This window comes from Primulina eburnea, chromosome 7 (genome assembly GCF_022965805.1).
Source record: "Primulina eburnea isolate SZY01 chromosome 7, ASM2296580v1, whole genome shotgun sequence".
Taxonomy (NCBI): domain Eukaryota; kingdom Viridiplantae; phylum Streptophyta; class Magnoliopsida; order Lamiales; family Gesneriaceae; genus Primulina; species Primulina eburnea.
This window is the reverse complement of record NC_133107.1, coordinates 28,031,067-28,045,092: the sequence shown is the minus strand read 5'-3', so window position 1 is coordinate 28,045,092 and position 14,026 is coordinate 28,031,067. Positions and strand designations below refer to the sequence as shown.

The 14,026-nt window shown below is 40.2% G+C and overlaps 1 protein-coding gene across 1 annotated transcript; it reads left to right on the top strand.

Annotated features, from left to right (window-relative positions):
* The first annotated feature begins 1,936 nt into the window (after window positions 1-1,936).
* LOC140835827 (uncharacterized) lies at window positions 1,937-2,470 on the top strand. Its single transcript, XM_073201237.1, has one exon. The coding sequence runs from the start codon at window positions 1,937-1,939 to the stop codon at window positions 2,468-2,470; it is 534 nt and encodes a 177-aa protein (XP_073057338.1).
* Window positions 2,471-14,026: the final 11,556 nt, after the last annotated feature.

Sequence of the window (14,026 nt, the reverse complement as noted above, 5' to 3'; positions counted from 1 at the left end):
AAAATGTGATATTGAAAGAATCAGATACGATTGATATATGTTGTTCTCGAGATAGTAGACATCGTATAATAGAAATCGGATTGAAGAACAGATACCGTATGAAATTACTATGATTTACGGAAGGAATTGATTGAGATTTGATATCAGATTTGTATCGTTACTGATTATGAATTGAGATTTGACTGTTATTATGTGTTCTGGATATACTGAATAATTGAAGTCAGGTCGAAGAACAGACTGTTTATATAATTGTTATGATTTTCTGAAGCAATACGATCGAGATTGTACAGATTTGTTAATATGATATGTTATTATGACAGTATGGTTCGTAATGATATCGATTATGAAATGTGATATTATATCTGTGATGTTGAAATTGACGGGGTTATCAAGATTGTATTGTTATACCGTTGAAACATCAGCAGATTGACATTGATCAAATTGTATGTTTATTTTCGTATTGATGAGAACAGGTCTTGAATTGAGTATACATTGATACAGTATATTTGATATTGTCATTGCCAGATTTGGGCATGGACAGATTTGAATTCGAGACTTCGACTTCGTCAGATCGAGAATACAAAGGTATAAATAAATGTTGATTCGAGATTGCACAACTCGAGTTAGATTTGACTTGAGTTTCCCAAAATCACATACTGTTTGATTATTGCATTTGATACTTGCAATGCTTGATGTTGATATGCTTACTCTATTGATTTATAGCAAAGCATGAGTTAGAGTTGGGCAGATCCGCCTAGTCTTTGGGAGAACCGCCATGGCAGAACCGCCAAGTCATTGGACTTTTGAATATATATTGATAGCTGAGGAGAAGACCGACTCCTATTACAGATCTTCGATATAGATAGCCAAAGTTTGGGACTAAGAACGTACCACCATCTAGCTGGGGTAAAGTAGATGGGAGAACGTTGCGTTCTTATTCAGATCGGGATCCCTAGATTAGAAATGAGTCGAGTCCGAGTCTAAGAGTCACAGAGTGTGATTTATTGATTCATGTTCATGATTATGATACATTTTCAGAGTTTGATTTATAGTTTTATATCGATTCATGTTGTTCAGATTGGATACATGTTATTGATATGTGTTTCATGCTTTTATATATGTTTTATATGATTGCATGCTTACATTATTTATATTGGGAATATAATTCTCACCGGAGTTATCCGGTTGTTGTCTTGTTTGTATGTGTGCTTGACAACAGGTGGGACATGATCAGGATCAGGAAGAGGATGAGAGATTATAGTTAGCATGGAGATCCGGGCCCAGAAGAAGAATAGGATTCAGCATTTGATGTATAGTTGTTGAACCTAGTTGAGATAGAAACATGTAGTGCATGATTTGTACTTTTATACTGACATGTATATCAAATAGATTACTATTACGTTTCTGCATTTATATTTAGAAGAAAAAAAAATTTAGTCCCACTTTTCTTAATTGTTATATTTTACATTAATAATGATTAAGACATGAATTAGCGTCCGGGTCCTTACAGCAGGTGGTATCAGAGCGATAGATCCTTTAGACTGAGATAAGAGCTAGTGAGCAGGGTAGATTGAGGCTTCTTTCCTGTTTTTGATTTCTAGCATGTGTTACTGCTTCGAAATACATGTTTACTTGATTATCTGATTTGATTAATCACATGTTTTATTGAGAATGAATCAGAACCGATTCTTGATCAGCATTAAAATGATCAGAGGAGAATTGAAACAGGTTTGTTGTATTTGGTTACTAATTATTTTGGTAATCAGATATACCTCTTCGAAGAATTCCAGAATCAGGTGATACTTTGGTTTATCAGATAGATGTGTCAGAAACTCCGATGGAAATAATGATGAAGAGGTTTCAGTCGTTTCAACCACCGATTCTGAAGGGTACAGAGACGCCTGATGATTGTGAGAATTGGTTAGAAGATATAGAGATGTTTTTTGATTTCCTTGAGTGCACAGAAGAATATAGGGTTAAATTGATTAGGCACCAGTTACACGAAATTGCAAAGAGTTGGTGGCTCGTAATCAAGAAGGCCTTAGAACAGCATGGTACGGTGATTACGTGGGGAATCTTCATAGCTGAATTCTATCGAAGGTTTTTCCCAGTTTTGTACCGAGAAGAAGAAGCAGAGTTTGAGAATCTGAGACAGGGTCAGTTGAAGATTGATGAATATTTAACCCAGTTTTCTATCTTGCTACGTTTTGCTCCTCACGTGGCCAGAAATGATGAAGCTGTAGTTGATCAGTTTCTTAATGGGTTAATCCCTGAGATCCTTATATTGGTAAATGTGGAACGACCAAATAACTTGGCTGATGCACTGAACAGAGCTAAAAGAGCAGAAGCAGTTCTGATGAGACAGAAGGGAGCTTCGTATGTTCTTCCAATACTGAAATCACAACCCCTGCCTTCGAGATTTGAGATTGGTGGTAGCAGTAGTGGAAAGAAAGAACAATTGAAAGCTTGAAAGAAACAGTTTAAGAAATTAGGGAGCGGTTCATCTAGCTCCAGTGGTTCTAACCAAAGTTATACTGGGCTTATTTTGTGGAGGAAGACATCCCACAGAGCAATGTCGAGGTGTGTATAGTAGTTGTCGTATCTGCCGACAGCCAGGACACTTCGCTAGAGTTTGTTCCCGGAGAAGTTCCCGAAGATTCCAGGGAGCTTCATCATCTGGATCAGTGACTAGGACAGATAAACCATCAGTTGTAGTTCACTTGTTCCAACCACCTTCTACTCAGTCACAACCAGGGCTAGAAGGAAACCAGAGTGGTTGTAGTAATCGAGGAACAGATCCAGGATGCACTTGATGAGATAGTGACAGGTAAATGTTCCTTTATGATTATTCTGCATAGGTATTGAGAGATACTCGTACACCATATACATTATTTCTGAATGAATTGCATTGATATATGATTTATCTGTGAGTTTGTATTTATTGTAGTATTTATCTCTTTACCGTTTGGAGAAAGTTATGATATCAAAGAATTCTGTGAAACATCGTATACTACAGTAAGAGAGGAATGAAACTGAATTAGCTTGTATTGTACTTGTGTTGTCTGAGTATGACTACATTATTGATATTGATATGCTGATCAAGTACAGAGCTACCGTAGACTATTTCCAGAAGATGGTAAGATTCGGACCCGAAATGGTCAAAGAATGAACATTGTATGTTAAGGGTTCTAGATTTAGAATTCCTTTGATATTCATATTATCTATGACCCGATCATTACAGAAAGGAGCAGATGGACTCCTTATGTATTCAGTTGACTTACTGAGATTGGGTCCATCATTGGCTGATTTGCCAGTGACCTGAGGGTGACTGATGTTTTCCCCAGATGAGATTCCAGATTTGCTCTCACTTAGAGAGATTGATTTCAGCCTTGACCTGATATCAGGTACTATTTTACTTCTATAATACCGTACAGAATGATATGAATTGAATTGAAAGATCAGATAGAAGATTTACTAGCCGAGAGTTACATCTGATTTAATGTTTCTTTCTGGGATGTATCAGTTATGATTGTGAGTTGATAAACTCCGTGTTCAGAATATTTTGATGATTTTCTGATTTGTGTTCTATGATATTCTGGTATATTCAAAGAATATGACTGATTTTGTTGAATATCTGAGTATTGTATTGAACATTCTGAGAATTGGAAAGTTGTATACAGAAACTGTTGACATGTGAATCTTGACTGAGACAGATTGTATTCAGGGCTTGTTATATCTAAAGATGATATATCTGTTGATCTTAACAGAGTGAGGTCGTGATCAGTTGGCCGAGATTGATGTTAGTGTCAGATATTTGCAGTCCTATGAGTTTAGCAGGCTATTATATACGACTGTGGTATTAAATCTGCTTGAGAATTGTTATTTTCTATATCAGAATTTGATACAGATTGTATATCATTGAGACCCCATACAGTGTAAGTTGATCCAGAGCTGATTTCGTAAATTAAAGCAGTTCAGAAATTGATCAGAATGTTCAGAATTTGATTTTGATGATCAGACTAGGGCATCGATCAGAATGACAAGTACGTGACAGTGGGTTATATGCGAGTAACCGTCTTGTTATACCGAATATTTCAGATTAGAAATAATAGATATTGTCTGAAACGCACAGTAGTAATGTCATTATTCATCCAAAGGGCAGATAGATATATGATAATTTGAAAAGACAGTTTTGATAGAAACAGATGAGATTAGATATGGCAAAGTGTGTATTGAATTGTCTGAATTGCCGATAGATGAAGATAGAAAGAAAGAAACCAAGAGAATGGTTATATAATTTATTGATTCCTGAATGGAAATGAGATCACATTTCCAAGGATCTCGTAACGAAGCTACTATAATGCTTCCGAGATTGAGTATCCATTTGAGTCAAGAATGACAGGCTAAACAAGTATGCAAGTGATAGTTTGTACAAGATAACGTACAAATATAACCAAATGACTGAAATTTATGTTAAAGAAGTGATCAGATTATACAGAATGCCAAAAATTGATTATATCAGACCATAATTTCGGTTAACCTAGCACGTTTGACAGAGTATGTAGCAGATTCTTCTATATATTATCCACAGACTGACGGATAGTCAGAGCGGACTATCCAGACACTAGAGGATATCCATGGAGCAGTAGTGCTTGACTTTAGCACTAGGTGACAAGATTCATTGTCACTTGGTGAATTATTGTACAACAATAGCTATCAGATGGGTATTGAGATAACTCATTCGAGGCATTGTACAATGAGAACCACAGATTCCATGTGTCTAGGGATAATATCTCTGAGGTACCTTAAATCAAACCTGATATGATCAGAGATATGACAAAGAAAATGAAGCTGATTCAGCAAGCAATAAAGACAGCTCAGAATAGATAGACTGAATATTCCAACGGTAGATGAAAACCATTAGTATTTGAGACAGAAGACCGAATATTGAACCGATTGGGATTGAACCAATTTGATAGTAGATGATAGTATTGATTTGATATGAGTTATTGATCGGTATATACAGATGTTGTATAGCCAGTACTCCGAGATCGATTCTATCAGAACTACTTCGAGTTGTATTATGAGTTTATACTTCTTGACTTAAGATTCCAGATTGAAATCAGAATCAGTAAAAGAAAGATAATTCAGAATGAAGACTATTTTGCTGTTGAAAATTCCATAGAACTGTGAAAATATCGAAGAAGTTAGTTGAAAGACAGAATCCGAAATGAAACAGCGATTCCAGAATTATTTCATAGAGGTGAGTTTCTTTTAGTTCTGAATATATCTCCTTTTTTTATCTGATTTGGTATTTGATATGATTACCTCTGATATACGAGAATGCCTGTGATTTCAGAGACGATATCGTAACTTAGGGGGGGAGAAATGTAAGGCCCGAGAATTTGATTACCGTAATCTGAAATGATTTGGTGATAATTGATATGATTATAGACAGAACGGATTAAACCGGGAAAGCCAGAAAGAAGTTGGTAATATGTGCGAGGAAAAGACCTCGCGTATATGGGGACCTGCCGGGGCGAATATGCGCGCGCATATGCGCGAGGCAGGCAGAAGACCTCGCGCATATGCACGAAATGGTTCCGCGCATGTGCGCGAGGGTGGCAGAGACTTGTGAAAAATGGACAATGGCCTCGCGCATATGCACCGAGTAGAGGCGCGCATATGCGCGAGTCTGTAATAGCCGAGCCCGGTGTACGGTACGATTTAAGTTTCGTATGTTATTTGGGTTATGTGATTAGATGTTTAGAGTTGTGTTTTGGGCTATAGTAGTATTGCTTATTATTTTATTGAGGTGTTAGTTGGTGTTGATTGTTCGTTTCAGCGTTTCGGATCGATTTTAGTTAATTTAGTACTGTTCATTGTCGTGGCTTGAGTGCACCCGCGCTCTTAGAGGAGTGCCCCCGCGGTGTACTGTTCATCATTTTGGAATTTGAAGGCCGTGGCATCACCGCACCCGCGGCAGTGCAAGGACCGCACCCGCGGTGTGCACCGCACCCGCGGTAATTGCAGCACCGCACCCGCGGTCTTCGTGCTGGGGAATTTTGTTGGAATGCCGTGAGCTTAGCGCACCCGCGGTGCTTGTGTGACCGCACCCACAGTGTAAGTATGGGCGAGATATTTAGTTGCTTTTTGGGAGTTGTTGGCCATACCATACCTTATCTTCTTCTTCATTTCCGATTTTTCTCTCCATTTGCAAGGGTTTTCATCCATTTCTTTTGCTTCCTACCTTTGATTCTTGGAGTTATTTGGATTTCCGACTTGAGATCGACGTTCTCCTTGGTGCTAGGAAGCTTAGGTAAGTTTTTGGTGCGATTCTAGCATGGTTTTTGGAGATGAGTTGTTATAGGGTGTTGTTATTGTTGGTTTAATGGGATATTTGACTTGTATTTTTGGATATAGAGTTGATTTTGATGTTGTTTATGGATTATTGTTGTAGGTGGTGTACCAAAAGTATAGTTTGAAGGTGTTCTATTGGTTGTAAGTGGAATTTCATCCCTTGTGCTCACATGATGATATATGTATTGTGTTTTAAAGATTTTAAAGTGATATTCCCTTCAATTGATTCATTGTTATGTATTGATTTCATTGATTATCTATTGGAGGCATTGTATGTCTCACTATTGTTAAAAAGGGAATACAAAAGATAGAGATTGCGAAACGACGGCTTTAAATGCTATTCAGAGTTCAAATGTTTTATTTGATTGATTTATCATAGTCAGAGCATTGCATGCAATTAGATGATCATCGACCATAGGCTTTTATCCCTCACAGTTATCGATTTATATCGATGGGATATTTGCAACCACAGACAGAGATACTATTGATATCAATCCAACCAGAGAAAAGAGAATACCATCTTATTGCTATCTATTGCTATTGCTATTGCTACAGTTATTGCTACAGTATTCATGTTTCAGAGTTGATGGTATTTATGATTTCAAAGTCATGATTTACAGAGTATATTGTATCATTGCTATGTAGAGTTCCACTTGCTGGTTTATGGATTATTGTTGTAGGTGGTGTACCAAGAGTATAGTTTGAAGGTGTTCTATTGGTTGTAAGTGGAATTTCATCCCTTGTGCTCACAGGATGATATATGTATTGTGTTTTAAAGATTTTAAAGTGATATTCCCTTCAATTGATTCATTGTTATGTATTGATTTCATTGATTATCTATTGGAGGCATTGTATGTCTCACTATTGTTAAAAATGGAATACAAAATATAGAGATTGCGAAACGACGGCTTTAAATGCTATTCAGAGTTCAAATGTTTTATTGGATTGATTTATCATAGTCAGAGCATTGCATGCAATTAGATGATCATCGACCATAGGCTTTTATCCCTCACAGTTATCGATTTATATCGATGGGATATTTGCAACCACAGACAGAGATACTATTGATATCAATCCAACCAGAGAAAAGAGAATACCATCTTATTGCTATCTATTGCTATTGCTATTGCTACAGTTATTGCTACAGTATTCATGTTTCAGAGTTGATGGTATTTATGATTTCAAAGTCATGATTTACAGAGTATATTGTATCATTGCTATGTAGAGTTCCACTTGCTGAGATTTATTCTCATTTCAGTTATTTCATGTGATGCAGATAAGAGTGACCGACCAGGACAGTGATCGTGGATGGGGGTCATATGCATACACCGTTGGAAGGAAGATTATTTTGCAAATATTTCGGGACATGATCATAAGAATGATTGTTTTGTATTTTGTATGTCATTTGAATGATCATGTGATTATTTTGTAAACATTTTTATGAAATGTAAACTCCTTCCATATTTGAAATAAAATTTTAAATTCCGCTGTATTTTAATCGTTACGGGATAGAGGTGTCACATTTAGTGGTATCAGAGCGGTGTTCTTCGGACCAATGCATATGACTTCGTCTACTTTCTACTGTCCGGGTATGTTTTCTTGCATCTATCCATTGTTATATATTGATTGGTGTCTTGTGAGAAATTGTAGAGTATGCCTCCTAAGCGTAAGGCGACCGAGGGTGAGGATAGTTCTTCCTCTAGAGTTGTCGATGAGTTCGGCAAGTTGCTTAAGGAGCAGGCTAAGGTGCATAGCGAGCAGATTCAGCAGCTCATTCGTATGCAAGGTACTGGACAGGGTAGAGGCCAAGGTAGAGTTCCAGTAGCACAGGCTGTTGGCACTGATGCCGTCTTTTCTGCTTTCAAGAGAATGGATCCACCGGAATTCGCAGGTAGCACCGATCCTCTAGTTGCTGTCGAGTGGGTCAAGGCTTTAGAGGCGATCTTCGATCATCTCCAGTACGAGGACAAAGACAGGATCAGCTGTGCCGTATTCATGTTGGTTAAAGCTGCTCGCATTTGGTGGAATGCGACCAAAGTTGGAGTTGATGTTGCGACACTGAAGTGGTCAAAGTTCACTGACCTGTTCTATGACAAGTATTTCCCCGATGCACTTCGAGCGAGGAAGGTTACGGAGTTCTTGGAGCTTCGTCAGGGGAGCTTGGATGTTGGTGAGTACATTCTGAAGTTTGAGGAGGGTTGCTTGTTTGCTCCGTACATTGCTTCCAATGACAAGGATAAAGGCGCTCATTTCATTCGAGGCCTTAGAGCTGAGATTCGTCGTGATATCAACATGTACAAGGCTGTTACTTTCAAGGAGATCGTGTCCAAAGCTTTGTTGGCCGAGCAGGATGAGAAGGACATCGCCAGGGAGAGGCAAGAGAGGCATCAAGCTATTGCTCAGAGAGGCCAGGGTTCTAATCAGAGGGGCAGGGATCGTTTCAAGGGCAAGGGCAAGATGGAGCCGAGTCCTAGACCACCGCCAGTTCCAGTTGATCCCGAGAAGCCACTTTGTCCTAAGTGTGGCAAGCATCATAGGGGAGAGTGCAGACTTGGCACTCATACTTGTTATCGTTGTGGCACGGCAGGCCACGTTGCCAGAAATTGTCCACGAGGAGCTAGCCAAGGGAAGGTGCAGGGTCGTATCTTTGCGATGACGAAGGAAGGTATTAATCATGATTCTTCATTGATCTCTAGTACTATTTTGATTTCAGGCAGAGTAGCTACGACTTTGATAGATACTGGTGCTACTCATTCTTTTATGTCTGATTTGTTTTTGAGATCGTTAGGTATAGTTCCTTCTGTTCTTCCCCTCCAGCTTAGTGTTGTTTTGCCTTCGGGGGACGTGTTGTGCCCGACGTCGATTGTGTTTGCGTGCCCTGTTCGTATTGAGGAGCGAGTTGTCTTCGCTGATTTGATTGTTATTCCTATGGTTGCTTTCGATGTTATTCTTGGCATGGATTGGCTTTCGACTTACCGTGCAGTTATCGATTGTGTTGCTAAGAAGGTGACTTTTGCAGATGATGGCCAGGGAGGAGTTCTCGCCAGCTCAGGTACTTCGCTGGTCCTTCCTTTTATTTCTTGTCTTGAGGCTGAGAGATTGCTGTGTAGAGGTTGCGATGGGTTTCTTGCTTCTATTGTGGATGTGGATAGACTGATTAAGTTGAATATAGATGATATTGATGTTGTGAGGGAGTTTGCTGATGTGTTTGAGGATGATGTTCCGGGTTTGCCGCCGGACAGAGATGTTGAGTTCGTTATCGATTTAGCTCCAGGTACGGTTCCTATCTCTAAGGCTCCGTACAGGATGGCCCCTACTGAGATGAAGGAGTTGAAGACTTGGTTGCAGGATCTTTTAGACAAGGGTTTTATTCGTCCGAGTTCTTCGCCTTGGGGAGCTCCGGTTCTGTTTGTCAAGAAGAAGGATGGATCTTTGCGGCTGTGTATCGACTACAGGGAGCTTAACAAAGTGACTGTCAAGAACAAGTATCCGTTGCCTCGGATAGATGATTTGTTTGATCAGCTCCATGGTGCCACTGTCTTTTCGAAGATTGATCTTCGGTCTGGCTACTATCAGTTGAAGGTTAGGGAGTCTGATATCCCTAAGACAGCGTTCCGGACCAGGTACGGTCACTACGAGTTTCTCGTGATGTCTTTTGGTTTGACCAATGCCCCTTCAGTCTTCATGGACCTGATGAACCGTGTGTTCAAGCCCTATCTGGATAGCTTCGTCATTGTCTTCATTGATGACATCTTGATCTATTCCAAGACCAGAGAGCTTCATGCAGAGCATCTCAGAGTTGTTCTTCAATTGGTGAGAGAGAAGAGGTTGTTTACCAAGCTGAAGAAGTGTGAGTTTTGGCTGGATCAGATTTCTTTTCTAGGCCATGTTGTTTCGAGGGATGGCATTGCTGTTGATCCATTGAAGATAGAGGCGATTCAGAATTGGCCTATTCCTACCACTGTCTCAGAGGTACGCAGTTTCCTTGGTTTGGCGGGTTATTATCGTCGTTTCATTTCAGATTTTTCCAAGATTGACCTGCCATTGTCCAATCTGACGAGGAAGACTGTGAAGTTCGAGTGGTCCATCGATTGCCAAAGTGCATTTCAGGAGTTGAAGGATAGATTGACGACAGCTCCTGTTCTTTCTTTGCCTAGTGGTTCTGAGGATTTTGTGGTATATACTGATGCGTCGAAGAGAGGCCTTGGTGCAGTGCTGATGCAGCGAGGTAAGGTCATTGCTTATGCTTCTCGTCAGTTGAAAGACTATGAGAGGAATTATCCGACGCATGATTTGGAGCTAGCAGCTGTGGTTTTCGCCCTGAAGATTTGGAGACATTACTTGTATGGCGAAAAGTGTGAGATCTTGACAGACCACAAGAGTTTGAAGTATCTATTTTCGCAGAAAGAGCTCAATATGCGGCAGAGGAGGTGGTTAGAGCTTGTCAAGGATTATGATGTGACGATCAGTTATCACCCAGGGAAGGCGAACGTTGTGGCTGATGCTTTGAGCCGCAAGTCGAGTTCTTCATTGAGTTCTTTGATTCAGAGGCCATTGTTGATGGATTTGCAGAGAGAGGAGATTGATCTGGTGATTCCAGGTACCATTGCTCGTCTTTCAGCGTTGGTTATTCGATCTACTTTGACGGACAGGATCAGTAGAGAGCAGACTGTCGATGTTCAGTTGCTAGAGTTGAGAGCTAGAGCTGAAGAGAGGGGTAATTCAGAGTTTGGTTTGAATGGTGATGGTTTGGTGACTTTCAGAGGCCGTATTTGTGTTCCTGTTGGCGATGATATTCGGCGAGATGTCTTGACAGAGGCTCATACCGCGCCTTATTCTATTCATCCAGGCAGTACGAAGATGTATCAGGATCTTCGTCGACTCTACTGGTGGCCAGGTATGAAGAAAGATATTGCTTTGTTCATTTCTCAGTGCCTTACTTGTCAGCAGGTGAAGATTGAGCACCAGAGACCTGCTGGGACATTGCTATCATTGCCGATTCCTCAGTGGAAGTGGGAGCATATTACGATGGATTTCGTGACTGGTCTTCGCAGAGTGCAGAAAGGTTATAATTCCATTTGGGTCATTGTTGATCGATTGACCAAGTCGACGCACTTTCTCCCAGTCAAGACGACGTACTCCATGAACCAGTATGCCGAGGATTATATTGCAGAGATAGTTAGACTTCACGGTGTCCTGTGTCGATCGTGTCTGATCGTGACCCCAGATTTACCTCCGAGTTTTGGAAGAGTCTGCACAGAGCTATGGGATCATGGTTAGCGTTTAGTACAACTTATCACCCTCAGAGCGACGGTCAGCCAGAAAGAGTCATTCAGATTTTAGAGGACTTGCTCAGAGCTTGTACTATTGACTATTCTGGTAGCTGGGATTCTAAATTGCCACTTGTGGAGTTTACGTACAACAATAGCTACCAGGCGTCGATTGGCATGGCACCGTATGAGGCTCTTTATGGCAGGAAGTGCAGATCGCCTTTGTTTTGGGATGAGGTTGGAGAGAGGAAGATGTTGGGTCCCGAGTTGGTCCAGCAGACGGCCGATGTTGTTGATGTGATCCGTGAGAGGATGAAGACAGCACAGTCCAGACAGAAGAGCTATGCAGATGTTCATCGTAGGCCTTTGCAGTTCGAGGTTGGCGATCACGTGTTCTTGAAGATAGCACCTCTCAAGGGTGTGATGAGGTTTGGCAAGAAGGGAAAGTTGAGTCCGAGGTTTATTGGTCCATTTGAGATCTTGGACAGAGTTGGTGACAGAGCCTACAGATTAGCCCTACCGCCCGATCTTGATAGAGTCCATAATGTGTTTCACGTATCGATGCTCAGGAAGTATATTGCAGATCCTTCCCATGTTCTTCGCCACGAGCCATTGGACTTGACGCCGAGTTTGACTTACCAAGAGATTCCGATTCAGATTCTGGATCGCACAGTTAGAGTATTGAGGAATAAAGAGATCGGCATCGTTAAAGTCCTTTGGAGGAACCATTTGATCGAAGAGGCTACGTGGGAACCAGAGGATGAGATGAGAGAGAAGTATCCTGAGTTGTTCGTGCAGTGACGTCAATTTCGCGGACGAAATTCCTCTAAGGAGGGGAGATTGTAATAGCCGAGCCCGGTGTACGGTACGATTTAAGTTTCGTATGTTATATGGGTTATGTGATTAGATGTTTAGAGTTGTGTTTTGGGCTATAGTAGTATTGGTTATTATTTTACTGAGGTGTTAGTTGGTGTTGATTGTTCGTTTCAGCGTTTCGGATCGATTTTAGTTGATTTAGTACTGTTCATTGTCGTGGCTTGAGTGCACCCGCGCTCTTAGGGGAGTGCCCCCGCGGTGTACTGTTCATCATTTTGGAATTTGAAGGCCGTGGCATCACCGCACCCGCGGCAGTGCAAGGACCGCACCCGCGGTGTGCACCGCACCCGCGGTCTTCGTGCTTGGGAATTTTGTTGGAATGCCGTGAGCTTAGAGCACCCGCGGTGCTTGTGTGACCGCACCCGCGGTGTAAGTATGGGCGAGATATTTAGTTGTTTTTTGGGAGTTGTTGGCCATACCATACCTTATCTCCTTCTTCATTTCCGATTTTTCTCTCCATTTGCAAGGGTTTTCATCCATTTCTTTTGCTTCCTACCTTTGATTCTTGGAGTTATTTGGATTTCCGACTTGAGATCGACGTTCTCCTTGGTGCTAGGAAGCTTAGGTAAGTTTTTGGTGCGATTCTAGCATGGTTTTTGGAGATGAGTTGTTATAGGGTGTTGTTATTGTTGGTTTAATGGGATATTTGACTTGTATTTTTGGATATAGAGTTGATTTTGGTGTTGTTTATGGATTATTGTTGTAGGTGGTGTACCAAGAGTATAGTTTGAAGGTGTTCTATTGGTTGTAAGTGGAATTTCATCCCTTGTGCTCACATGATGATATATGTATTGTGTTTTAAAGATTTTAAAGTGATATTCCCTTCAATTGATTCATTGTTATGTATTGATTTCATTGATTATCTATTGGAGGCATTGTATGTCTCACTATTGTTAAAAAGGGAATACAAAAGATAGAGATTGCGAAACGACGGCTTTAAATGCTATTCAGAGTTCAAATGTTTTATTGGATTGATTTATCATAGTCAGAGCATTGCATGCAATTAGATGATCATCGACCATAGGCTTTTATCCCTCACAGTTATCGATTTATATCGATGAGATATTTGCAACCACAGACAGAGATACTATTGATATCAATCCAACTAGAGAAAAGAGAATACCATCTTATTGCTATCTATTGCTATTGCTATTGCTACAGTTATTGCTACAGTATTCATGTTTCAGAGTTGATGGTATTTATGATTTCAAAGTCATGATTTACCGAGTATATTGTATCATTTCTATGTAGAGTTCCACTTGCTGAGATTTATTCTCATTTCAGTTATTTCATGTGATGCAGATAAGAGTGACCGACCAGGACAGTGATCGTGGATGGGGGTCATATGCATACACCGTTGGAAGGAAGATTATTTTGCAAATATTTTGGGACATGATCATAAAAATGATTGTTTTGTATTTTGTATGTCATTTGAATGATCATGTGATTATTTTGTAAACATTTTTATGAAATGTATTTTGAAACTCCTTCCATATTTGAAATAAAATTTTAAATTCCGC